General features: G+C 35.3%; 1 protein-coding gene and 1 long non-coding RNA gene across 13 annotated transcripts in view; one reads left to right on the forward strand and one right to left on the reverse strand.

The window, feature by feature from the left end:
- Window positions 1-1,000: 1,000 nt before the first annotated feature.
- The window catches only part of LOC138325431 (single-stranded DNA-binding protein 3-like), a 105,193-nt gene continuing 84,248 nt past the window's right edge, over window positions 1,001-21,945 (reverse strand). For 5 of the 11 annotated variants that reach the window (XM_069271095.1, XM_069271092.1, XM_069271097.1 and 2 more), the window contains 11 exons: window positions 17,444-17,514; window positions 17,179-17,279; window positions 16,828-16,879; window positions 16,261-16,296; window positions 13,592-13,643; window positions 13,001-13,054; window positions 12,302-12,334; window positions 10,845-10,921; window positions 10,370-10,445; window positions 9,823-9,950; window positions 1,001-8,185 (listed from right to left, as the gene is read on the reverse strand). In XM_069271095.1, coding sequence (XP_069127196.1) covers window positions 8,078-8,185; window positions 9,823-9,950; window positions 10,370-10,445; window positions 10,845-10,921; window positions 12,302-12,334; window positions 13,001-13,054; window positions 13,592-13,643; window positions 16,261-16,296; window positions 16,828-16,879; window positions 17,179-17,279; window positions 17,444-17,514 — 788 coding nt within the window. In that variant the 3' untranslated portion in view covers window positions 1,001-8,077. The remainder of the gene's footprint in view (window positions 8,186-9,822; window positions 9,951-10,369; window positions 10,446-10,844; window positions 10,922-12,301; window positions 12,335-13,000; window positions 13,055-13,591; window positions 13,644-16,260; window positions 16,297-16,827; window positions 16,880-17,178; window positions 17,280-17,443; window positions 17,515-21,945) is intronic. The other 6 variants (XM_069271099.1, XM_069271093.1, XM_069271091.1 and 3 more) reach the window with 6 other exon arrangements.
- The window catches only part of LOC138325432 (uncharacterized), a 36,211-nt gene continuing 32,825 nt past the window's right edge, over window positions 18,560-21,945 (forward strand). Inside the window, exons 1-3 of one of the 2 annotated variants that reach the window (XR_011208780.1) lie at window positions 18,560-18,743; window positions 19,139-19,579; window positions 20,738-20,842. This is a non-coding gene — a long non-coding RNA (uncharacterized lncRNA). Of the gene's footprint in view, window positions 18,744-19,138; window positions 19,580-20,311; window positions 20,421-20,737; window positions 20,843-21,945 lie in introns of those variants that run through there. The other variant, XR_011208782.1, reaches the window with a different exon arrangement.

Below are 21,945 nucleotides of genomic sequence, written 5' to 3' on the forward strand. Positions count from 1 at the left end.
TAGATGTCATTGTAGGGCAAGTCCTACTCAGTCTTACACATCAATAGTAAACCGGATAGCATTAATACAACCGCTAGTCGCGTTGTATTAAAAAGGTGGTTTTGATAAATGAAACTTGTGGTCACTGTAAATGTGTACTGTACGCTTATCGCCAGTAAAATGGTCACCTGAATGAATAGTGACCTTAACCAGACAGTTTTGTCTGTACCTACGCCTGGAGTCCAAAGGCGATGTTAGACACAAAACATTGATGTTTATTGCTTGGCCTAAGGAATGATTATGCATTGAAGTTATGAAATTTCATAAGTGGATATTTATAGAGAAAGTTTGCTTTGATATAGTAATTTTTAAGGAACTGTCGAACTATACAAGACTATTAGGATAATAATTAATCCTGTAAAACGATTAAATGTCGTACCTAATATTAACTGCTTGGTATCCAATAAATCAGCCATCTAATGTAACTATTATCAACGAAACAGCAAGTCATTACAACTGATTTTAGAAATCGTGTATCATCTTTTGGTCAAATGTGACTTGTTCCTGATCGTATCTCTGATGAAAAGTCATTTAAATACAAATAACTACATATGAACATTAAATAAGCGGTGGCTAGCTCATTGATAAATTTCAGCAGTAAATCATGATCACTTACATCAGCTACCAGAAATTCGAAGAACACAAATGCTAAATAAGGTATTAAATAACCTCATTAAGCTTAATTGGCTCTTTTCTCCAAGAAATTCAAACCACTATTGACAGGGATATGAATACCTTCAGGAACATTTCAATTGCTGATGTCCATTGTCAAACTTTACCCAAAGTGTAAAGCAAGGAAAGTAACTCAGGTTGCTAGTGTGATAAAGGGAAGTAACTCTGGTAAAGGGAAGTAACTACTTTTGGTCACACTGATGTCCTATAGCAAGCTGTTCTAATTGTTCTAGCTCAACAAATGAAATAGTAAGTAAAAAACGACAAAGAAAAACAAGACAAAGCCATGTTCAATTTCCAATGGTCTCACAGATGTTTAATTGTAATCATAGCCCTCATGTTTGCTGACTACAGAAGAATCATATACAATATCGCAACATACAAGGATCATGGATACACCCAGCTAAAAGTGGACACCATGACAACTAACACATTCATAGTCACATACACAGGTAGACAAGGAGAGACTGTACATATTATGGGATGTTTGTACATATTATGGGATGTCTGTACACATGAAAACAGAAGACTGTAGACTGTCATATGTGTTTGTGTTGGTGTTGTGCAGATCATAAATGAGACCATGTTAAAAAAAACAAAAACAAATTAAAAGTGTTGCCTCTTTTCCATTTCACATCATGTACACATATATATATATTCAATATAAAATGACTTCTTCAAAAAAAAAAAAAAAAAAAATGTAGTGATCAATGCTATTATATGATATTCCCAAATTTTGATTGTTTTTCCCCCTATGGCTACAATTTATCATTCCCATACCCCCATCCACTAATAATATTCATATCTACCCAATATGGCGTATGGTCTGTATTTGCTGATGCTCCGTGAAGGGATTTTAGAAATATTGTTTCAACATACAGAGCCCAAGGCAGGCTGGCACTCTAGTCACAACCAAACACTGGGGCAGTGTGTCGTACAATGAGGCTCAGGGCACGGCAGTTTTTATGTTGATCAATGAGTTCCAAGAGGGGAGACATTCCATGGGAGTATCAACACTAAAGGAATACCATGATTTGTGTCGAAAAAAAAAAAAAAAAAAAAAATATGCCATGAAAATATGTTCAATGTACATTGATGAAAATGTATTAAAATATATGGAAAAGGTTGCTTTTGCAATTTACAAAGCAAAAAAAAAGTTCGGAAAAATAATGATCATAATTGACCCCTGATATTCCCAGGAGCATCATTAATGCGTAATAAATACCCAGAATGCTCAACAATATATACATATGTATGTATCCATATACACCTACACGCATACATACATATGTATACTTGCTATGTATATATACTATTAACACTTTACTGTACCCAGAAAATGAATGATTTTGAACATCTTCATCTGTGGACTCCCAGCAAAATATAAAGTGACTTTCACCCCTTAATAATAATATTCACATGCAAATTTCTGTTACAAATATAGAAACATCATTATCATCATCATCATCATCATCATTAATATCATCAACGAATCGGAACATGGGCACTGAGATCGTGGCAAATCGTGTGAAATTTTAGTATGCGAGTCTCCCACTGTCAGTGTTTTGTTGGGTGGAAACTGTAACAAGTCAATGTATCAAAGTTAACACAACACCAACATCACATAATAATAATAATAATATAACTGTTTGATCAAAATGACTCACTATGAATAGATGTGACTTTTCATCAAATGATGGACATAAATCTTCGGTATGCTATACAATTCTTTGTCATTACACAATTCTACTTCAACAAAATGATATTCTTATGAACAAATGTCACAGGACATTTAGATTCTTGCATCTTAAATTATCATACAAAATACAATCATGAATATAAGGAATCTCCCGTATGAGCATTCTTAAGTTTGGACAAAAATAACAATGAGATTGAAAATGAGAAGGGAGATAACTCTAAACCTAGTATTCTGTAGAAAACAACACATTTTTTACCTAACAATTGAAAAATATTCTGTAAATAATAATTTGCGTATTTGAAACAATACTATGAAGAAATTACAACATTCTCAGAAAAATATTCCAAACAGAAGTCTTTCAAATGGGTTGAATACTTTATGAATGAAGATCACCAGATATTGATAATTAGCTTCACATCTTATACAGAAAGAAATATGAAATTTGAAATGTGTTGTAAAATAATTATGAACTGTGAAACATTTTTCTGAGAAACTATAATTTTCTGTCAATGACATGTACAACTACAAACAACCTACAAATTAAATGGTGCTGGCGTTCAGTATGCACCAGTCATACACCTTAAGTAAAATATTCAGATTGACCGTCCCCCCCTAGAATAACAAAACTGACCGCCAGAATTGCTGGACATTGACACTGACAACTTGGATCCAACTGTGTCATCAAAATAAACATAATGTACTGTTTCCATAGCAACGCAATGTAACCATAGAAACAAGAGGTACATGAACACATCAATAAAAACATTTTTAAACAACAACAACCTGTTATCGGTATCATTACAGCTTTCCACAATCAATAGAGATTTAGAAGATTATAAAAGAACCTTAACATGGAATACCAGCATGTTTTTGGTTTTCGTTGAACACATGGTTTTTTTTCTTCCTGTAAGTCCTAGGGTGGAACCTGTGTCTGTTCAAAACCTAGGCACATAATGATTTGATAAAAATCAATTTTGGTTAAATATCTACTGAGAAGAGTTTGATAAGCTATGCTTCATAAAAAGAAATACAGTTAACTATAGGAACTCAAAGGAACTTCATAGTGGTATTCTTCTTAAGTATATATTTCATACGAAATGAGACATTAGTTTTTTGGAATTCCTTCAGGTCAACCTGGCATTCCCTTAAACCTGCAATAGACAGGTCCATGGCGTGATGTGGACCAGTCCACTGCTGTAAAAGGATGGGAAGTAGGGTAGATAAACATTAAAATTAAAACTTGCCCATATATCTACAATAGACAGATCTAATAATTGAGATAGACTAGCCTATTGCAGTAGATTTCCCCTCTAAATCTGCAATAGACTGCTCAATCAATGGGCCAGCCCAATGCAGTAAGAGGATGAGAAATTGAATATATATATTAATTGGTCAATCTGACTAGACCTGAAATCTGCAATAGACCAGCCCATTGTCATTGATGTGGACCGGTGCACTGTCATTTCAAGGGTAGCCAGGTGATATCAGACACAGATTCCTCCTGGGACATTAGAACACTCAGCAAAGAAAGTGATGGGAATGTATAGGCTTACACAGCAAGGTTCGTGGTCAGTGAGTGGCCAGCCTCTCGGTCACTCCCACAAATATCCACATCTTCTCCACTTGTCTTAATCCCGAGCCGGTTGAGCAATCTTTTTTCAATATGGCTGCCAGGTGAGTTGTGTCCCTTGATAACCGAACTTTGAAATGCTCCTAACAAGAAGGCTTTCACCACTGCGTAAACCAAGGGACAGGATCAGTTTAGAAAATGGTTGTTCAGGAAAATATTCATTATCATGTTAAAATATCATTTAAAGCTTAATCACCTTATTAGTAATAATAATATTTGCATAATTTTTGTAGGAAGATTTCATTGAAATAACAAAAAGTGTGAAATTCAAAATTGACACAATACTTAAGGCTGAATGAGAAAGAGCTTGAAGGACGAGATAAAAAAACTAGAGATTATGACCTCTTGGACAAAAATCATTATAACAGCAAATAATTTATTCTATTTTTTTTCTTTTGCAAAAAGAGCAAAGAGATATTGACAAGCAACTAGACAAGTGAATGAAAAGTGTGGACGCTTTCTGGGTGCGACGCCAATATATATTCCAAGAAGATTTCTTGCTTGAAGACTCATAGAATTCTTCATACTCTTCAAGGTGCAATGACATTTTGATTCTAAAGAAACACAGAGACATCTAATTTGCATATATAACATTGGAGAATGAGATAAATGCTCAGGTCTACCCTATAAAGAAATACTTGTTCAAAGAATCTGTTCAAATACTACTAGGTAGTCAAGGAATCTTGACCAGGACCGATTTTGATCATTCAAATATATATCATGAAAAGTGGAGAATTCTATGAAACATAATTTGGGAGAGGAAGGGGAACACTTATGATACAATTTACATGTTTTATAATAATTATTTTATATATATAATATATATATTTATATGATAACCCAGACACATACTGAAAAATAGCTCTGTCCACACCATTCTCGACCAACCATACGCAACCAAAGTCCTCAATGTCACGCTCCACTGCTCACTATACTCAATCACCCATGTATACAGTCTTTCACACTTTGACCAGTACCTACCATGGTAAACTTTACACAAATAGTCGCCGGATTATGGCGAGCTAATTCTATGTGTTAAACAAGACTATGATTTAATGAGAGAAACAAAGAAATATTTCTAGTACAAGCCACCACAATGCTCTAATTACCTAGAATGGCCAAATTTGGTTACTATAGCAACAAAATTTTGTTTCTGTAAATTATCTTTCATTCTATTCCACTATGATTGAATGTTTTGATACATTTTATCCATAAAACTACAAAGAAAATCAAAAGAGAAATTTCAGAATTTTTCAGTAACAATGACTGATTGTATTATCAAATATTTTGCTATAATCTGACACGAGAAATTAATGTCAAATTGCAATGAAATTAAACAGTGACCTATAAAGCTGTGAAATCTACTCAGTAGTGAAATTATAAGCTGATGTCCGAGGGGGAAAGGAAGACAAAAGGGATCATGTGACCAGTGAACAAATGTGAATTTGTCAATCAGATCACTTGATTCTCTGCAGAGTAACCAATCAATAAAGCTGGCACATCTTTAAGGTGAAAAGTCTAAAAGTGGCATTAGTTGCATGGTGGTTGTATGTAAGCTTGTATAATGTGTTATTATTTACACAAATATTATATGGTAACCCACTGGCTTCAACTTCTCCTATTCAAGGGCAGTAACTCCAGTTATATATTTCTTTTACAAATTGATATTTAAATTCTCTGGTTAAAGGATTGGTAATGAAAATGAATCAGACGTAATTCTTATGTATTATATCTATAATTTTTCATTGAAAGGCAAAACGGACTTTTGGCAGGCAAGTTTTTCCAAATGATAATGGGCAATTATTGGACTTGATAAGTGATGTTTAAAACTACTAATAGCTCATGGACAAGATGGAGAAAATTCAAACCATTACGAGGGAAACTAAGGTGACCTCTATAATGAATCAACAGGAAAACCAAGTGTCAATATTTTTTTATGAAAATTAGCAGGAAATGATATCTAGGAAATACAAATTTAAGAAAAATATATTCCGTTATTGGTAAAAAAGTATTTGGAGAGGAGAAACAAGTCTAACAATAGATGTACCATGTAGAGATGGGGATTTTATAAAATGGAAAAAAAATACATTGTTACAATATAGTGTTCACAATATCTTTCACTGTGGCCGACTGACTAAGCCAATTACACTAGAGCAAGAAAACAAATCAGTTTTGTTCAAAAAGAAAATTCACAAAATGAAATCACAACAGTTTATGCGATTTTTCCTTCCTCATAATGCTTTTTTGTTTTTGTTTTTTTTCTCTGTTTTATTTTTTTTGTGGTCCATGAAATGATTTTTTGAACAATGTGTGCAAAAGATAAAGTGGGGATGTGTACTGAAGAAATAATCTTCAAGCCAATGCTCAACACAGAAGAAAAAAATACGGACACAGAAATCAATGACGATATAGATCGTTTGTGTGGGTTTCCATAGTAACACAATGTACCAATTGTGACGTAAAAGACATTTCTAACGAAATTCCACAACAAGGCTAGGCCTGTCACTGCTTACTGCTTGTTACAGCTTAGTCGGTCCATGCAGATAAAACTAAAGAGAGGCATAATAAGTAGATTTGTTAACTTGTTAATACAAAAGCGAGAGATAAAAAAGGCTCCTACAAGCTAACAATAAATAAAAAGTGGGACTCTGCTTTGGCTTCAAGACTATTTCTTGTTCAAACAATCCTGATGACAACTTTTCAACGTGGTCACGGGACAGAATGCAGGCCATCGCCATGACAACGGTGAACAATATGTCATACCCCCACTGGAGAGGGGGAACGATGTGGAACTTAGAGCTGTAGTGTGTCGAACGAACTGAGGCAATAACTGATGTTAACCACAATTATACATAGTAGGATCATGTAAACTGCCATTGCTTTGGGAGAAAACAACAAAAATAACTTGCAAACTTAAAATGTAATAAAAAAAGTCAACAGAAAAAAAAAGGTTTCTCTTTTGTTATAGCAAAATGATTTCTCTTAAATCACATATGCCGCTTCAAACATGTAAACTGGCACCATAATTTGATGAAATAAATAAGTGGATGATGAAATGAAAATAAATGATGCATGTTCAAATGCAAAAAAATATAAATAAGCACCTTCTAATTTTCCTTTTCTTTGACTTTGGCAAAAGAAAATTGTGATATGGCAGTTAACATGCAAATGAAACAGACACTATGATTTGTTAGAAGAAACTAAAGCAATATGTTAAATGATTTTTAGTCGTTGCCATGGATACGAGGACCATGGGCCACCCAATCCTAGGCCATCAACTAACAATAATAAGCAGCACCAAAGTTTATCTCTAGGAAAACTCGGTTAAACTGTGTTATTTCATCTTCAAAAGTTATCTCCCTTTAATGGTTTCATTTCCTTTTCAATAGTTCGATTCGTAAGATAACACAGTTTATATCGAGTCTCCTACAGCACAAAAAGAAGCACTAAATTTTGGAATGGAAACCTCAAAAAAAGGTCTATCCATCTTTGAATAATGAAGGATATGAGATGTCTAATTATAAAGTTCCAAATATGGAACCTTTTTATATATATCTTTGATGTATTTTTTTCTTTAATCCATAAGGTGATGTTAGTATGCAGACGAGATGACATACATTCTCCCTTGACAGATTTGTGGAGAACACATAAAGCGAAAAGAAAATGACAAAATGGTTGGACGTATGCTCAGTTTGCCCCAGTTCTGTAGTCGACCACTGTGACCCTAAGTTTATAGATGACCATAGTATCAGCACCAGTTTGTGTATTAAAAAAATTCTTTGCTTCTCCGAAAAAAAAAAGAAAAAAGAAAAGAAAAAACAACCCTCTTATAACTCATGACTGGACATGAATAACATTGGAAAAAGTCATTGTGTATGTTTGCAATGGAGTAGGTCAAATATCCTCGCGCTATCTTTCTTTCTTTCTCCCTTACTTTCTAACAGTAGTTATCAAAGATGTGTACGTACAAAACCTTATAAATAACAGAATAATAATTTACAATAGACTCTATCTTATAAACAAGGGTGAATCGCGCTTCATTGTGACATGAAATAGTCGGGGTGATCAGTGTCTTTTTCGAACCGTTTTGCCTCCTCCTGCATAGATTCTTTAATCTTTAGGATTGCTGCAGACTCCGTTTGATCCTGTGAAACGATATATACAAGATCCATCAGTAAAGCGTGCGTGCACCCCCACCCAGCATACCCTTAACACTAACCCCCTAATTTTTTTTCAATATGACCTTGACCTTTTTCTTTTTGTCAATACGAATTGTCTACCTCACTGGTATTTTTAAATTGCCATTAAATTTCTAGAACTAAACAAGTTGACTCAAACAAAAGCAAAATTGTTTTCGAAATAAATTCTGTTTCAAATTTTTAATTAATTGAACAAGAACCAATGCTTTCTAAAACAAAAATATTGTTAATATACTATTATCCACACTAAAATCACATATTTCCAGAAGTCTTTGAATAGCTCTTTTACCATTACAAGCACAGGAATGACCCTGCAACTTCCTGAACTTCGGTCAATTTTGCTGTTTAATTATGGAAGGAGGTGAGAGTTATTTGTGAGGGGCCAGACAGACGAGACTGCCCGAACAGTGATAACAAGGAAGTGACGATACAAGTGTTGATTTTGACATGCTCTCGATAGAGAGAAGGGTCATAGTTCAAAGGTTAGGGTGAGAGAAGGATGCAAAAACTGTACAGAGTTGCATATGAATTGTATATATACATTATAGCTATGTTCATTCTCATAAAGTAGTTGAAATAGGGGTTTCAGCTTTTTGTCCTATTTCCATGTTGGTTTAGAGGCGCTGTTGAATACAGATAAATAGTTTGTCATGCTGCAGTGCCTTGGAGAGTTATAGGGAATTTTAGGCCGTAATAGTAAAAGGCATTCATTCACCCGTGGAAAGATTGCCATGGCAACAGTGATTTGGATTATACCAACAATTGCAATGCATTTAATCCAAAATTGTATCTTAGAAATGTTAAAAAAAATTGTTTTACACTCCAGTAACCATCAAGATTGTTTGACAGTTGACTATATAAGTCACACAGAATAAGTAAGCAATATGCATAATGATAATATATATATATATAAATATGATACTGAAGAAACCTTTTTTTCTTGAGACAAAACACAAAACAAGGAAATAAAATTAAAAAAAATAAGTAAAAAGAAAATGAAAAAACTTAAGCCAGAGAGTTCACGCATAGGTTAAGCAGTAGAGATGGAGAAATGTACATACACAGCATGCAGAATAAAGAATCCACCAGCCAAAGACGAGCGAAGAGCTGGCTCATAGTGACACAGAAGACACAGTAGTGAGTCAAGCATATACAATCTACGTCATCATTGTACTGAAGTGAGTGAGCAAGTGAGTGAATACGTAAAAAGTGAGTAAGTGAGTTTTGAGTGACGGAGCATGGGACTCAGCATTCTCTCTTAAGTAATTGGCCAATTGATCTCACAACCAACCCATCAATATCTATTACAGTAAATAGCCAATCGAATAATATTCATTTTTTTTTTTAAAGTGAATTTTCAAATAGATTTTTTAAGCATTATATTTGAAAATTATTTAAAGTGTTCCCTGCTGTACCTAGCAGAGTTTGACTGTTGAAGAAACCATTAATGCTTGAGGACTTCCTGTCAACAGAATACATATAACTATATATGGGACTGCCCGTTAGGTTGTGGTGGAGAGTTGAGCATCAATGGGCGAGGAAGAATGGGCCTGTACGACCCCTCACATGTTCATCTGACTTACATTATCTTGGTAGCCTAGGCTGGGGTAGCCACCCATATCTCCCGAAACAGCCCCGCTCACGGGTGGCAGATCGTCCCTCGGCGTCCCGGGACCGTTCGCTGGGGAGTTCTTCATACCATCTATATCACCTGTAAGAGCAAACCGCGCATCACAAGCTAGGCCACAACACTAGTTTTGGCCGACCTGGTACACCAGTCATGGCCAAAATTGCAAAAATGATTTGGAGAACATATGCTTTGCTTCTCACGCAAGAATACAGCAGTTTTTTAGTGCATGGGATGAATTCCATAATGCACCTTTGTTTCTAAGCAAGCAAAATTGATTAACCTTGAAAGATTAACTCAGTCATGTAAAATCAGCTTTTGACAAGATGGTTTGATATTCAGATGTTCAGCAAGTCATACAGAGGAAGTCATTATGCAAATGGCAAAACAGTTTCTGTGAAGAAATATTGGATTGCATGTTTTCTTCCATTAAAATTGAAAACAGATCTTGCAGGGACAATTACAAATTCAACAAAAGAACACAGGGCTATGGTAGGACTTACCACCATTCATTACGGATCCCATTTCTGGCCCCATACCCATTTGTCCATCTGGCCCGCCTGGTATATTAGGAAATTGCTGCAAACAATCCGATAGCAAAATGTATAGGAAAAGCAGAGACGAGTACAGAAATAACCAACCCCCTATCAACAGCTCTAATGTAATCTAGATGGGTATGAAGGGTGTCTGTCGTCGTCAATGAGGCTGAAGACCCATGCATCTTGTTTTCTAATTATCACTGTACAAATTTGTATTTTTATATATATATTTGCACCACAGTTGAACCAAATGGTTCAAAGTAATAAGAACTGAACTAAGTAATATAATTAATTTTGAGCTAGAAACACATCTTTGTTATGTATTATTAAAGCTTATTGGTTGTTTAAAGATTGGAGAAGACACCTCATTGACCAATGTATCCTTTGGTTGATGTGAGATGAGGTACAGTGACGTGTGTTAAGTCAGAGCTGTACATACCCCTGGCATTCCCGGCATTCCTCCTGGTCCAGGACCCTTCATCATACCGTACATTCCGTCCCCTGAATTCGTAGAATCTGAAACAACCAACAAAACATCCAACTTGATTAAACAATTCTTGACACAAAAGTTCAGTAAATTTATCTACCCCACCCCTTCACTAACTCAAAATTTTCTTCAAATACATTCAGTAAAAGATCTAGCTGTTTGTGTCACAATGAATTCACATTCCTTAGTATCAGCATTGTTCAAATATCATTCAACTAAAATTTTATCCCAAAACGATCCATTATATAAGATTGGTTCAGTCAATTTCCACTGTGCCAAAATAGCAACCAGTTAAAATGCTATCCATTTCATTCTCCCCCCCCCCCTAGTTTATTAAATTCTCGAAAATTGTAAATGAAGTCAAAGTGATAAATTTCTTGTCCTTGTCATTCCAGTGAATTTTGGAGCATGTGGTAATAATGATCAGCTGAACATTTATGATAGCATTAATGTATGTATCCCTTCAAGCAGCCAGTAAATCAATTTTATAACTATTACTCAAATATTTCCATCTAAATCCACATCAAAATGTCATAATTATTAATACAAATTGTTGTTTGTGAACAGAGCTGGACAAATAATACAATTACAGAACCCAATAAACTTGGCTTATAAACTTATTGTATGATATAACCAACCATAAAAGTTTTTAAAAGAAAATTCTGAAAAAAATCATGCAGTTACCAATTCTAAGTTTCCCATCATGCAATGTTTGAAATTCAATTTTTCCCATCATGCATTGCTTAAAACTCATAAAAAGGAAAAATCTTGAAGTAGGTGCAATATTTCAGTTCTGTAAATTTCTTGATTATATCATTAAAGATTTCCAAAGTATCTATTGAAATGTTCTCAATGCCAAAATTAAATATTTATCATGCATACATTTTCTTGATACAATTTATGGATTAAAGTGTACCACAAAGGTTTCATGTTAACAGTAATCTTAAAATAATTCAATAATAAAATGATGTTGTTTTGTGAATTTGATCATTCGAAAGATTGTGAAAAATTTGAACCACATACTTTCACCCAAACACTCAAAAAGAACTAAAATTAATCTAATCTTAACTTATAGAGAAAAATACCCGGTATATATATTTTGGCTGGATAAGATCTATTTTGATAAATCCCTGGAGACCTAGAGAGGGTTATAAGCTGGTGTACAGTGTGGAAGCATTTTAGATATAAAATCTCACTACTCCACTAAAGCAATGAATAGGCATGCAGGTGACACCAGTCAACGGCCGAAACGATCCAATGATGTTATGAGTGCTCGTCAACGCAAAACAAGGCTTAATTTAAAACTTGTTCACTAAAATACTATAAATGGAAAGAAATGAAAAACAGGAACAATGAGGGCACCACACAAAACACCATCTGTTTGCCACGATCTGGTTATAGCACCTTACCTAGACACAGCATCTTTTGTGGCTCTACGTCATCTACACATGGATGAGGAGAAACAAGCGAAATAGTGCATCACAAAATAGCCATCTAAACTCCATCAATATCTTTTTTCATTTATGTCAAATGTTCCTTGATTTGATGATCCAAATGATTAGATTACATCTCACCATAACTCTATTTAATTATTTCATTCGTAACTTTTACAAATCCATTTGTATTCCAAATCTTTTTCAAAAGACAGTTAAATAGAGACCAGGTTGTTTCCCTTTGATTGCAATCTTCCACCGACCTGATTTTATAATAACTATCCATCCAAACAAGATTATTGCTGTTACACAAGTGGATATAAATTGAAGGCCCATACTGTTAAGCCTGTAATTTCATTATAACACTATCGTTGATTAAAATTTGCTACGAAAAGCTTGCAATTTCAATATTATTGGATATTGAAAAGAAAAACTCTTTTTCATTTTAACCCTATTTCATCACAAATGTCACATACCCTGTAATTGGATTCCATCAGAAATCTTACAGATGAAGTAACCCTTTTTTGAAGTTAATGGTGTATAGTAATTTTGGACTTAAACAAATTTTGTTTCCAAAGGCTAACAGACCAACCAGTGGGGGTGTTATACAATTAGGGTATAGAGATAGGGTCAGAGCATGCCTCGCCCCGGACCATTTAGGGGTCCGATTCTCACCTGGTCGTGACCCGATTCGTTGATGGCTTGCTGGTGAAAATGGTCCTTGTGATCCTACCAAGGAGAAACAGCATTACAATCATGTTTTACACTACCATCACCAGAACACAGAATTACTGACTGGTAATGGATGTGTTTAGCTCAGGGCAAAGCTTATTACATCAATTCCCAAAACACACACTCTATATTCTATCATTTTCATTTTGAAAGGGCCGGAACACAAATAATAGCTTCCTTTACTGGATAAGTTGGTTAATACTGCTAAGACTAAACAAGGCAAAACACCCTGCAGATGTTATCAGAAGCTGTACATTGTTAATGCAATAGAATACATATAGGATATTCATCTAATCTACAACTATCTTCTGTTAACTAACTCAGGGGAAGGTAACTCTTGTTTGTTTTAAGGTCAGGGGGAGTAACTCTCATATACTACACTACAGGTGCAGAGACAGACTGGGATCAGTCGAACATTTATTGTGCGATACATCCTGCGAGTTTAATATGCCTCAAACCGGATATCTATAGGAATGACAATTATCTCCCTTGAGCAGACAGAGAGAATATGGGTGAAATGTTTTAGGGACTTACCTTGTGGGCTTGGCATTATAGGTGTACCGGGCGGCCCTCCTCCTGTGGGACCCTGAAGGAAATAACAAAACCAAGGTCAGTTAAATCCATAACAAATCATGCAGGTTTTTGTTTATTTTGCATATTACAGAGTTATCTGCCCTTGTGTAAGGTTTCAAATGTGACATTGTTATTTTGTAAGTTAAACTCATAGCATTTCCTCTAAAAGAGAAAAAGACGTTTTTGCCTATCCCAATGGGCAGATAACTCTGTAATAAGCAAGTATCGAATATATTGCTCCTGATTTACATTTAGGTAAAACCTTGTGATGCAGCAACTTCTTGTTCACCGACAAGCTTGTAATTAAATATAAGAAAGACTTGAAGTAATTGTTACAGATGCTGAAATAAAACTGACAAATATGATGTTTCACAGCATACAGGTGTTAGACCACAATATTGTTAGTTACTTCTATAATTAACATACACAAGCTGAAATGAAACGTTCATAGAATTACAACAGAGAAATATCCACAACATGTGATGCAAAATACACACTCCCAATGACAAACTGACAATGTTTAAACCCTGAATTACCTCCCCTGGACTTCATCACAACAGTATAGGGATAAAAATAACGAAATGCTGCATTAGTGAGGAACTAGACAGAAGACAACACAGTGCATTTTGTAAGTGGAGACTCTTAATGTAGTGAGCTCTTATGACGGATGACTTCTATTACGAGCTGTATATGACTTTCATGTGAGAGCCAGTGATGGTCTCATCTCTCCTTGTGTATTCCTATTTACTGTTCTGTGGAACACATCATACAACAATGGTATATAACAAATGACTTATACCCAGGAGAGGTCCTTAGCTCTTGCTCGTTATTCTCAGCTAATTACCATTACAAACATAATCAGTATGATATGATCGACAAGGACAGACTTGTCTACAATAAAACATAATCAGCAGGAACACCAGAAAACCTGTGAAAGGATACAGGATAGGGAACACCAGAAAACCTGTGAAAGGATACAGGACAGGGAACACCAGAAAACCAAGATAGAAATACCGGATAGGGAACACCAGAAAACCTGTGAAAGGATACAGGATAGGGAACACCAGAAAACCTGTGAAAGGATAAAGGATAGGGAACACCAGAAAACCAAGATAGAAATACAGGATAGGGAACACCAGAAAACCTGTGAAAGGATACAGGACAGGGAACATCAGAAAACCAAGATAGAAATACAAGATAGGGAACACCAGAAAACCATTTTAGAATATACAGGACAGGGAACACCAGAAAACCTGTGAAAGGATACAGGATAGGGAACACCAGAAAACCAAGATAGAAATACAGGATAGGGAACACCAGAAAACCTGTGAAAGGATACAGGACAGGGAGCACCTGGAACCTTAGACAGAAATACAGTAAATAGAACACCAGATAACTTGAGGCAGGAACACGTGCTAGGGAGGCAATTTGTCATCTACATATCAGATAGGAAAATAAGAGAGTTGTCACCTACTTGAGTGAAAAAAATATATCAATGGAACCAAAACATCTTTGTAGCAGTGATATGTATTTTGTCACCTTTTTGTATCCAATGCCTTAAGAGTATTGACATTTTAGTGAATTCCTTTAACACTGTAAGAAGGGGTTCAGTCTGAAGAGAACAGCAATTCATATAACTGTCACCGATTTCCTTAAAATCTTATAAATTTATTTTTCTTCAGGATTTCAATAACTGACCTTTATATCTATGATATAGTTTATTTTTCTTGCACAGCGTTACATCAAGGAAGGACCTGCTAAACAGTTCAACTGTTGAAGAGCCAATACTGACAGTTACGAAAGCTTTCATCAGCATTACTCTTTTCTCATCAGTAAGTTCTGATTATTTAACTAATTGCTCTAATGGTACAATATTGCCTAGGAAACAGAATCTGTGGGTCGTCTGACCAGACGAATACTAAGACAAGGTGACAATTATGTCCACACCTCGTAATCCAGCTCTTCTGTGCGACCACAACCATTACCCAAGTCCATCGTTAGTCCAAATTTGTCCACTTTTCAACATAAACTGACACTGTAGGTATTAAAGAGGCTGGACACTTAACCATAACAAAGGTCAATAGCCAATTAGGACAATTTACTTCGCGCAGAAAAATCTGTCAGACAGATACTTGACTAGCATCATTTAAGGTCAACTGAACTTTTAGGAATTTTTTGGGGCCAATTGGACTTTTGAAACAAGTACTAAAGACTGTAAAGTTAACAACATCCATCATCCTGAAAAAAGTTTTTCTTTTTATTCCCAAGGGGATCATAGATGTCAACTTCAATCTAAGAGTTTGCAAGGTAGCAAGTGCGAACCTCATTTTGATCTAACCAATGAAAATGTAGGAATTGTTAAACTGGATTACCTAACCAAAGAGAATGTAGCTCAGCAGCTAACCAATGAGAATGTATAGCATCAACCTCATTTTCATCTAACCAATGAGAATGTAGCAAGTATCGATCTCTTTATCTAACCAATGAGAATGTAGCAAGTATCGATCTCTTTATCTAACTAATGAGAATGTAGCAAGTATCAATCTCATTTTGATCTAACCAATGAGAATGTAGGAACTGTTGACTTAGCAAAGAGGACGGGGGAAATAACCTAAGATATATATACTTACATTATAGCTACCTGGAGATGCTGATGAATAGTTGATCTGCAAAGTAAAGAGTAAACATATTCACAATCAATGACCTTTCCATTTTCACACGAAAATTTCAACATCAGAGCGCTTGGAAAATGGGGTAAATCACCCTTGAATGAAGGTTTCCAATGCAATTTTTGTTTCAGTTAACTGAATCGCGAAAAAGTTAAAAAACACACAACAGGAAAGATCATTCAATCAATGAAATTCAATGCATACCGATCTAGACTTCGCATTTTTTCAATATCAAAAATCAATTTCTGGGTTTACATTGATTATACAGTTACAGCAAATATCTCATCGAATAAGAGTATGTTGCATGTAACATGACCGGTATGCACTGAAGATATTTTTTGTATTTCTCCAGCAATAAGCCCATGCCTGGTAACAAGCCCTCCTAAATTCATTTCATTACAAATACCACCTACTGTTACTTTCCTTTCCTAAGCTTACACAGCTATGTGTTAGCTCCACAGGCTTTTTGCAGGAGAAATACGGCAATGTTGATATAGATAGGTAAAATTTCAGATACAATGTACTTACAGATGATGTTGTGGGTGGCCACGGTCTGTTTCCTTGTCCCCCTGGCCCTGGCCTGAAAATGGGTCAAAGGTTATTATCAAAGGTCATAGGGAAACATCATATTAAGACTAGGTCAAAGTTAATTATCAAAGGTCATAGGGCAACATCATATGAAGAATGAACACCTCTGAATTCAGAATTTAACCCCCATCCCTTATTTTTTATTATTATCTTTTTAACCAAATTATCTCATTTTTACAAGGAAAACTAAGTTTACATGCGATATGTTAATTTATCAATTTTTTGTAATACTTGATACTATTTTTTATATCATCTTTTTCATTGCTAGTATAGACGTGAATGGCTACTCACATAGACATTGGAGGCATACCCCCGGGTCCTGGCCCTCCTGGGCCCATACTGTTAGGGGGCGGCCCTCTCATACCACCCGCATAGTTAGGTAGGGAGTCGTACTGAAACACACAAATGCATTGTAACTAGGACATCTCACACATATATGTATTTCACAGCAAAATTTTGTTCAAAGTTTTTAAATTTCAAACTAAACATTCAATCTTTATCATTTTTTCCCCATGTCAAAACTATTGTATTTAATAGATAGTGAAGTTGTCCTTACAGGGTTCATAGGGCCAGGCATACGTGGTCCCCCGGGTCCCATCCTAGGCATTGGGCCCATACCAGGATGTCCTGCAAAATATAAAGAATTCTTCGCTTTATGTCGACAGAAATGTAACATGAATATTCTTTTCAATATGAAAGTGTTTTGTAGTTATAGATGGAAATAGAGTATTTTTATGTACACAACCTGAATTCTTGCATAACTTAGTTAAATTCTCCTAGGTCACAACGATTTGCATTTTGTAATAAATGAATTTTTTTGTCATCAAATTCAATGAACAGATAATTATGTTGTGTGTGTATCTATACTATAACCTTGATGTTGGTCTGAATGTATCATTATCAGAACAGAAGTATCTACAGCTTTGATCAATAGTAGGATGAAACAGGTACAATTACTAATTAGCAGTATGTGTAACTAAGTCCAACATCCATTGTAATATCACACCAGTACTTTCATCTCCAACAATACATGCTACAGCAGTTCGGACTTCCATCACATTTCATTAACTCCTCTTTATGTATCAGAACACCAGTATAAATCTATGAAACTCCTTTATATATATATATACAGGTATACTGATAAAACACAAGACAAATTACCGCAGATTACATTACTCTTTTTTTTCCAAAGGGAAACAATTCTTTGATTTAACAATTTCATAAATTTTCCAAATACGATTTGTTGATGTAGTGCGATGTAGCAGATATAGTAGAGAAGAAGCGAGGACAAAAGCCAACACCATTACTTTACGACTGCCAGTGTGTTTGTCAATCCACCCTCAGCTTTGATCATGAAAGCTACTGATTAAATTTTGAAAATCCATTACTGACTTTATAGTTTAATTACAGTAGATTTTTTTTTAAAACTCCAATCAACGAGTCCTGTGTGTAATCGGATAACTATTATCAAACACTGCATGTTATTCCTGCCTTACAGACATTTTTCCAGGCCTCGGGCTGACGTATCGCTCCTGAAGGCTTAAGTAATTATTGTAAACAAAACAGGGACTTGTAAAAAGCTGTCACTGGAAGGCGTGCCACATATTGCCCAGTATTCACAATCATGCAGCATAACACGACCCATGGTTTTTCCATTGCAATATTTTATCTTTCAATAGAATAATTTTGTATTCTGTTGTCCGAACCAGCAGATCTCGAATTACATCATTTAAATTCCCTGTCATGTGTCGTATGGCACTGTAACTAGACTGGCCTTCAGAAGGAGGATGTGCTCGCTCCAACACGGAAAGAGGGGCGTCAAGTTTTTATTGGGATGTGAACAGTTCGCAGAAGAGGTAGGATGATTATGATTACTTCCTTTTGATAGTTGTTTATCAACCTGCTGGCTAAAAATCTTTAATTCATCATAATTGGAAATTTGTTTACCAAACTCATAAGATAAGAATTGGTAATTACATAATATTTTCCAATTTCTGGTATTCCTTAAACTACAATTTGTGTAATTAGTTTTAAATGATTTCATAGCTAATGAATTTGTTATTTCAATACTGAGATATGATCTAACAGTAATATTCCAATTTACAAAACTAACAGAAGGAATTCCATTTGAAAACTTATCCCTTTCACGTTTTTATCTGCCAATAATCACATTGTGTTACAATACATGCTGGAAATGGCTAAATTGGAGAAGTGTAACAGTTGAACACGAAGAATGAACTCATCATTTTAGGGTAATGTTGAAAACACAACTACACAGGGAACCAACATCTCTCCAGTTTCCCCAGAGTGGAGAAGTGTTACAGGATTTAGTTGTTAGGAGAGAGTGTTTTTCTCATCAGGATGAACTCTTGTATCAGCAGCATAGAGGAAACATTTTGAATACACATCACACATGGTTCGTGTCTCTAACAAAGACCATCGTCGGGAAAATCAGTCCATTTCTGGCAATCTATCCTACAGATCCCCAAGGCAAGTTTCCCATCACAACATGATATGCATTGAAGATGAAACAGAATTTAAACAGAAGCATGAAAGTGTTGAGTTGTACAAGACATTTCAGAGAAACAAAACGAGGAATTACAAGCCAACATATATACTGGTGTATGGTATGATGGCTTGGAGGGCAAAATATACATACAGTTACCACAGCGACAGGAATACTGCTGTTCATGTAAGTACTTTAAAGTTGAAATGAAATTACCTTCAATTTCCTCCGTACAAGATCCCATAATAGATGAAGGAAATCAATTCTACTACAAAGTTCAGTTTCTAAATGGGTTTGTTTGCTTCCAAGTTTATCTCGCATGGCATGGGTCAGAAAAGCACTTACAGATCATGTGTAAAGTAATTTTAAAGGTTAACATTCAACTTTCTATATTGTAACAACATGACACTACTGAGATAAGAATGGGGAGGAGAACGAGGTAATGGGCTGCATTGTTATCCAGCAAAACCTATTCATACTCAATCCACTTCAATTATATGTTCAAGTGTAATCGTGATGTCTAAATATGTGAGTTCTTCTTGTGCTTGTTGGAACTGTATACATACATAACAGTTGGAATTGCCTACCATGTGCCAGTGCAATCAGGGACGCTTCACATGGCTCTGTGATCTCTGATGAAATTTTATATTAAACCATCCCCAACTCATTATTCACTGCTATCAACTGAAAGACGAACTCTCCAGTCAGTGGAGTCATAAAAAGTATTCTCATTAGATTTTCTATGATTTAATTTTTTTTTTGATGATCGACATGAATATGTCATCCATTATGCATTTAAATTGGAATTGTGTGTTCCATTTCCCGTGCAACGCATGTTTGGGTGAGGAGTGTTGTGGACAAGCTACCAATACTTAGGACATGCCTATTCCATTACAGGGAACCCGAGTTTCCGAGTGTGACATGCTTCCATTCGTGGTTGGAGTCACTACAGTGTCAGGATGTTGGTGTTGTTTCTGTACAATGTCTTTGTTTTGACACGGTGGGAAGCAGCTTGTATTAATGAAATGTAAATATTTCATTATTCCACAATAGGGATCGCGCACCTCCATTAGCATTCAAACTGTTGAAGAAATAAAATCGCTTTCATACATACAAGGTGTTACGCTAATAGAACAGAAATGCAATAACTACTGAGCCGTAACTAATTTGCCTGAGCTCCACCAGCAGATGAACCTGGCCTACCTTCCTCAATCACAATACCCCATTTCATGCCATGTAGATTGTGTGTAATTCACTTGGAGCCAGGATTAACTTGTATATAACAGATATCTACATTAGTATGTAACAGCAACTTCCTCTAATGTACACTCACTTTTAAAACAGAGGCACAGCGAGACAGAAGCAATTCCATGGTGCAGCTAGAGCTTTACAACAGTTGGAGAGGATTTCTATTACAAGGAACAAACAACATTTAATCCTGGTAAAAAGGTAAGGGTCTGTGTAATGATCTTTGTGGTTTGTGTACGATCACTGGTGATGTGATCAGATTTCTCTTGACAGAAATAGCTTGTCTAAAACACACATAATTGTATGTCAAAAGCTTTTATATCAATGTATTAAGTTAACTAATGTCTAAATTCATGGCAATTTAACTCTACAAGAAATTGATTCTTCAGAAGAACCTTTGCTGTAAAGTAAATGTTTAGAACAGGATTTCCCCACACATTTTTTTTCTCAACATTGAGGATGTAGCTAAATTGAATTTAGTAAGTGACCCATTGGCCTTGTAGGTGAATTAAATCTTCAGCCATCATTTTTCTTACTGGGAGCATCAATGCAATTGATTTCATTCTATTATTGACAGTTTTGACACCATCTGCAGTAACTGACATCAGTAGTAATTAACATCAATTAAATTGCACAACTCTAAATAAATTGAAATGCCATTAGTGTGGTAACTCCTAACCAATCTCCAATTTCTTTTCATTATGACATTTTCTATTCAGTAGTTTCTGGTTTACAATTCTAAATATGATAGAACCATCTGCTCCAGCACACCGCCTGGTGTGAAATTGCATCTAAGTTAATGATATACTATACCCAAGAAAACTACATTATCATCCTTTCCAAGAAATAAATTGTTTGTTTCCGTAAGAAATCTTTTAAAAATTTCAGTGTATGTCTAAACACATTCTGGAGTTAATACTTATTTCATGGAATCACCGATGAAATTTATGTCATAAATCCTAGCGTAATGTGAAAATCTTGATTGTTATTAATAGTAGACTGTGTTATATGAGTTACACGACAGACGACGCAATCTAGACTCATCGCACACAAGGTGCCGCTCCGCCGAACGCCATAAAGTGTAGATCTCTGAAGCGTTTGTTCTGGTCCATTGTCATCCAAAATACATCACCCAGGATTGCATTACAAGTTTTTTTTTGCCAAGGATAAAGCAGCCATTACCAGTCTATTTAAAATGAGATGTATATCGCTTACATCTTTATGGTAAAGATTCAACATTCAATCCAATAAATAATGATGCTTGGCACACAAAAGCTTTTAGCAGCAAGGCGACTTGCATTTGC

This window comes from Argopecten irradians, chromosome 6 (assembly GCF_041381155.1).
Source record: "Argopecten irradians isolate NY chromosome 6, Ai_NY, whole genome shotgun sequence".
NCBI lineage: Eukaryota > Metazoa > Mollusca > Bivalvia > Pectinida > Pectinidae > Argopecten > Argopecten irradians.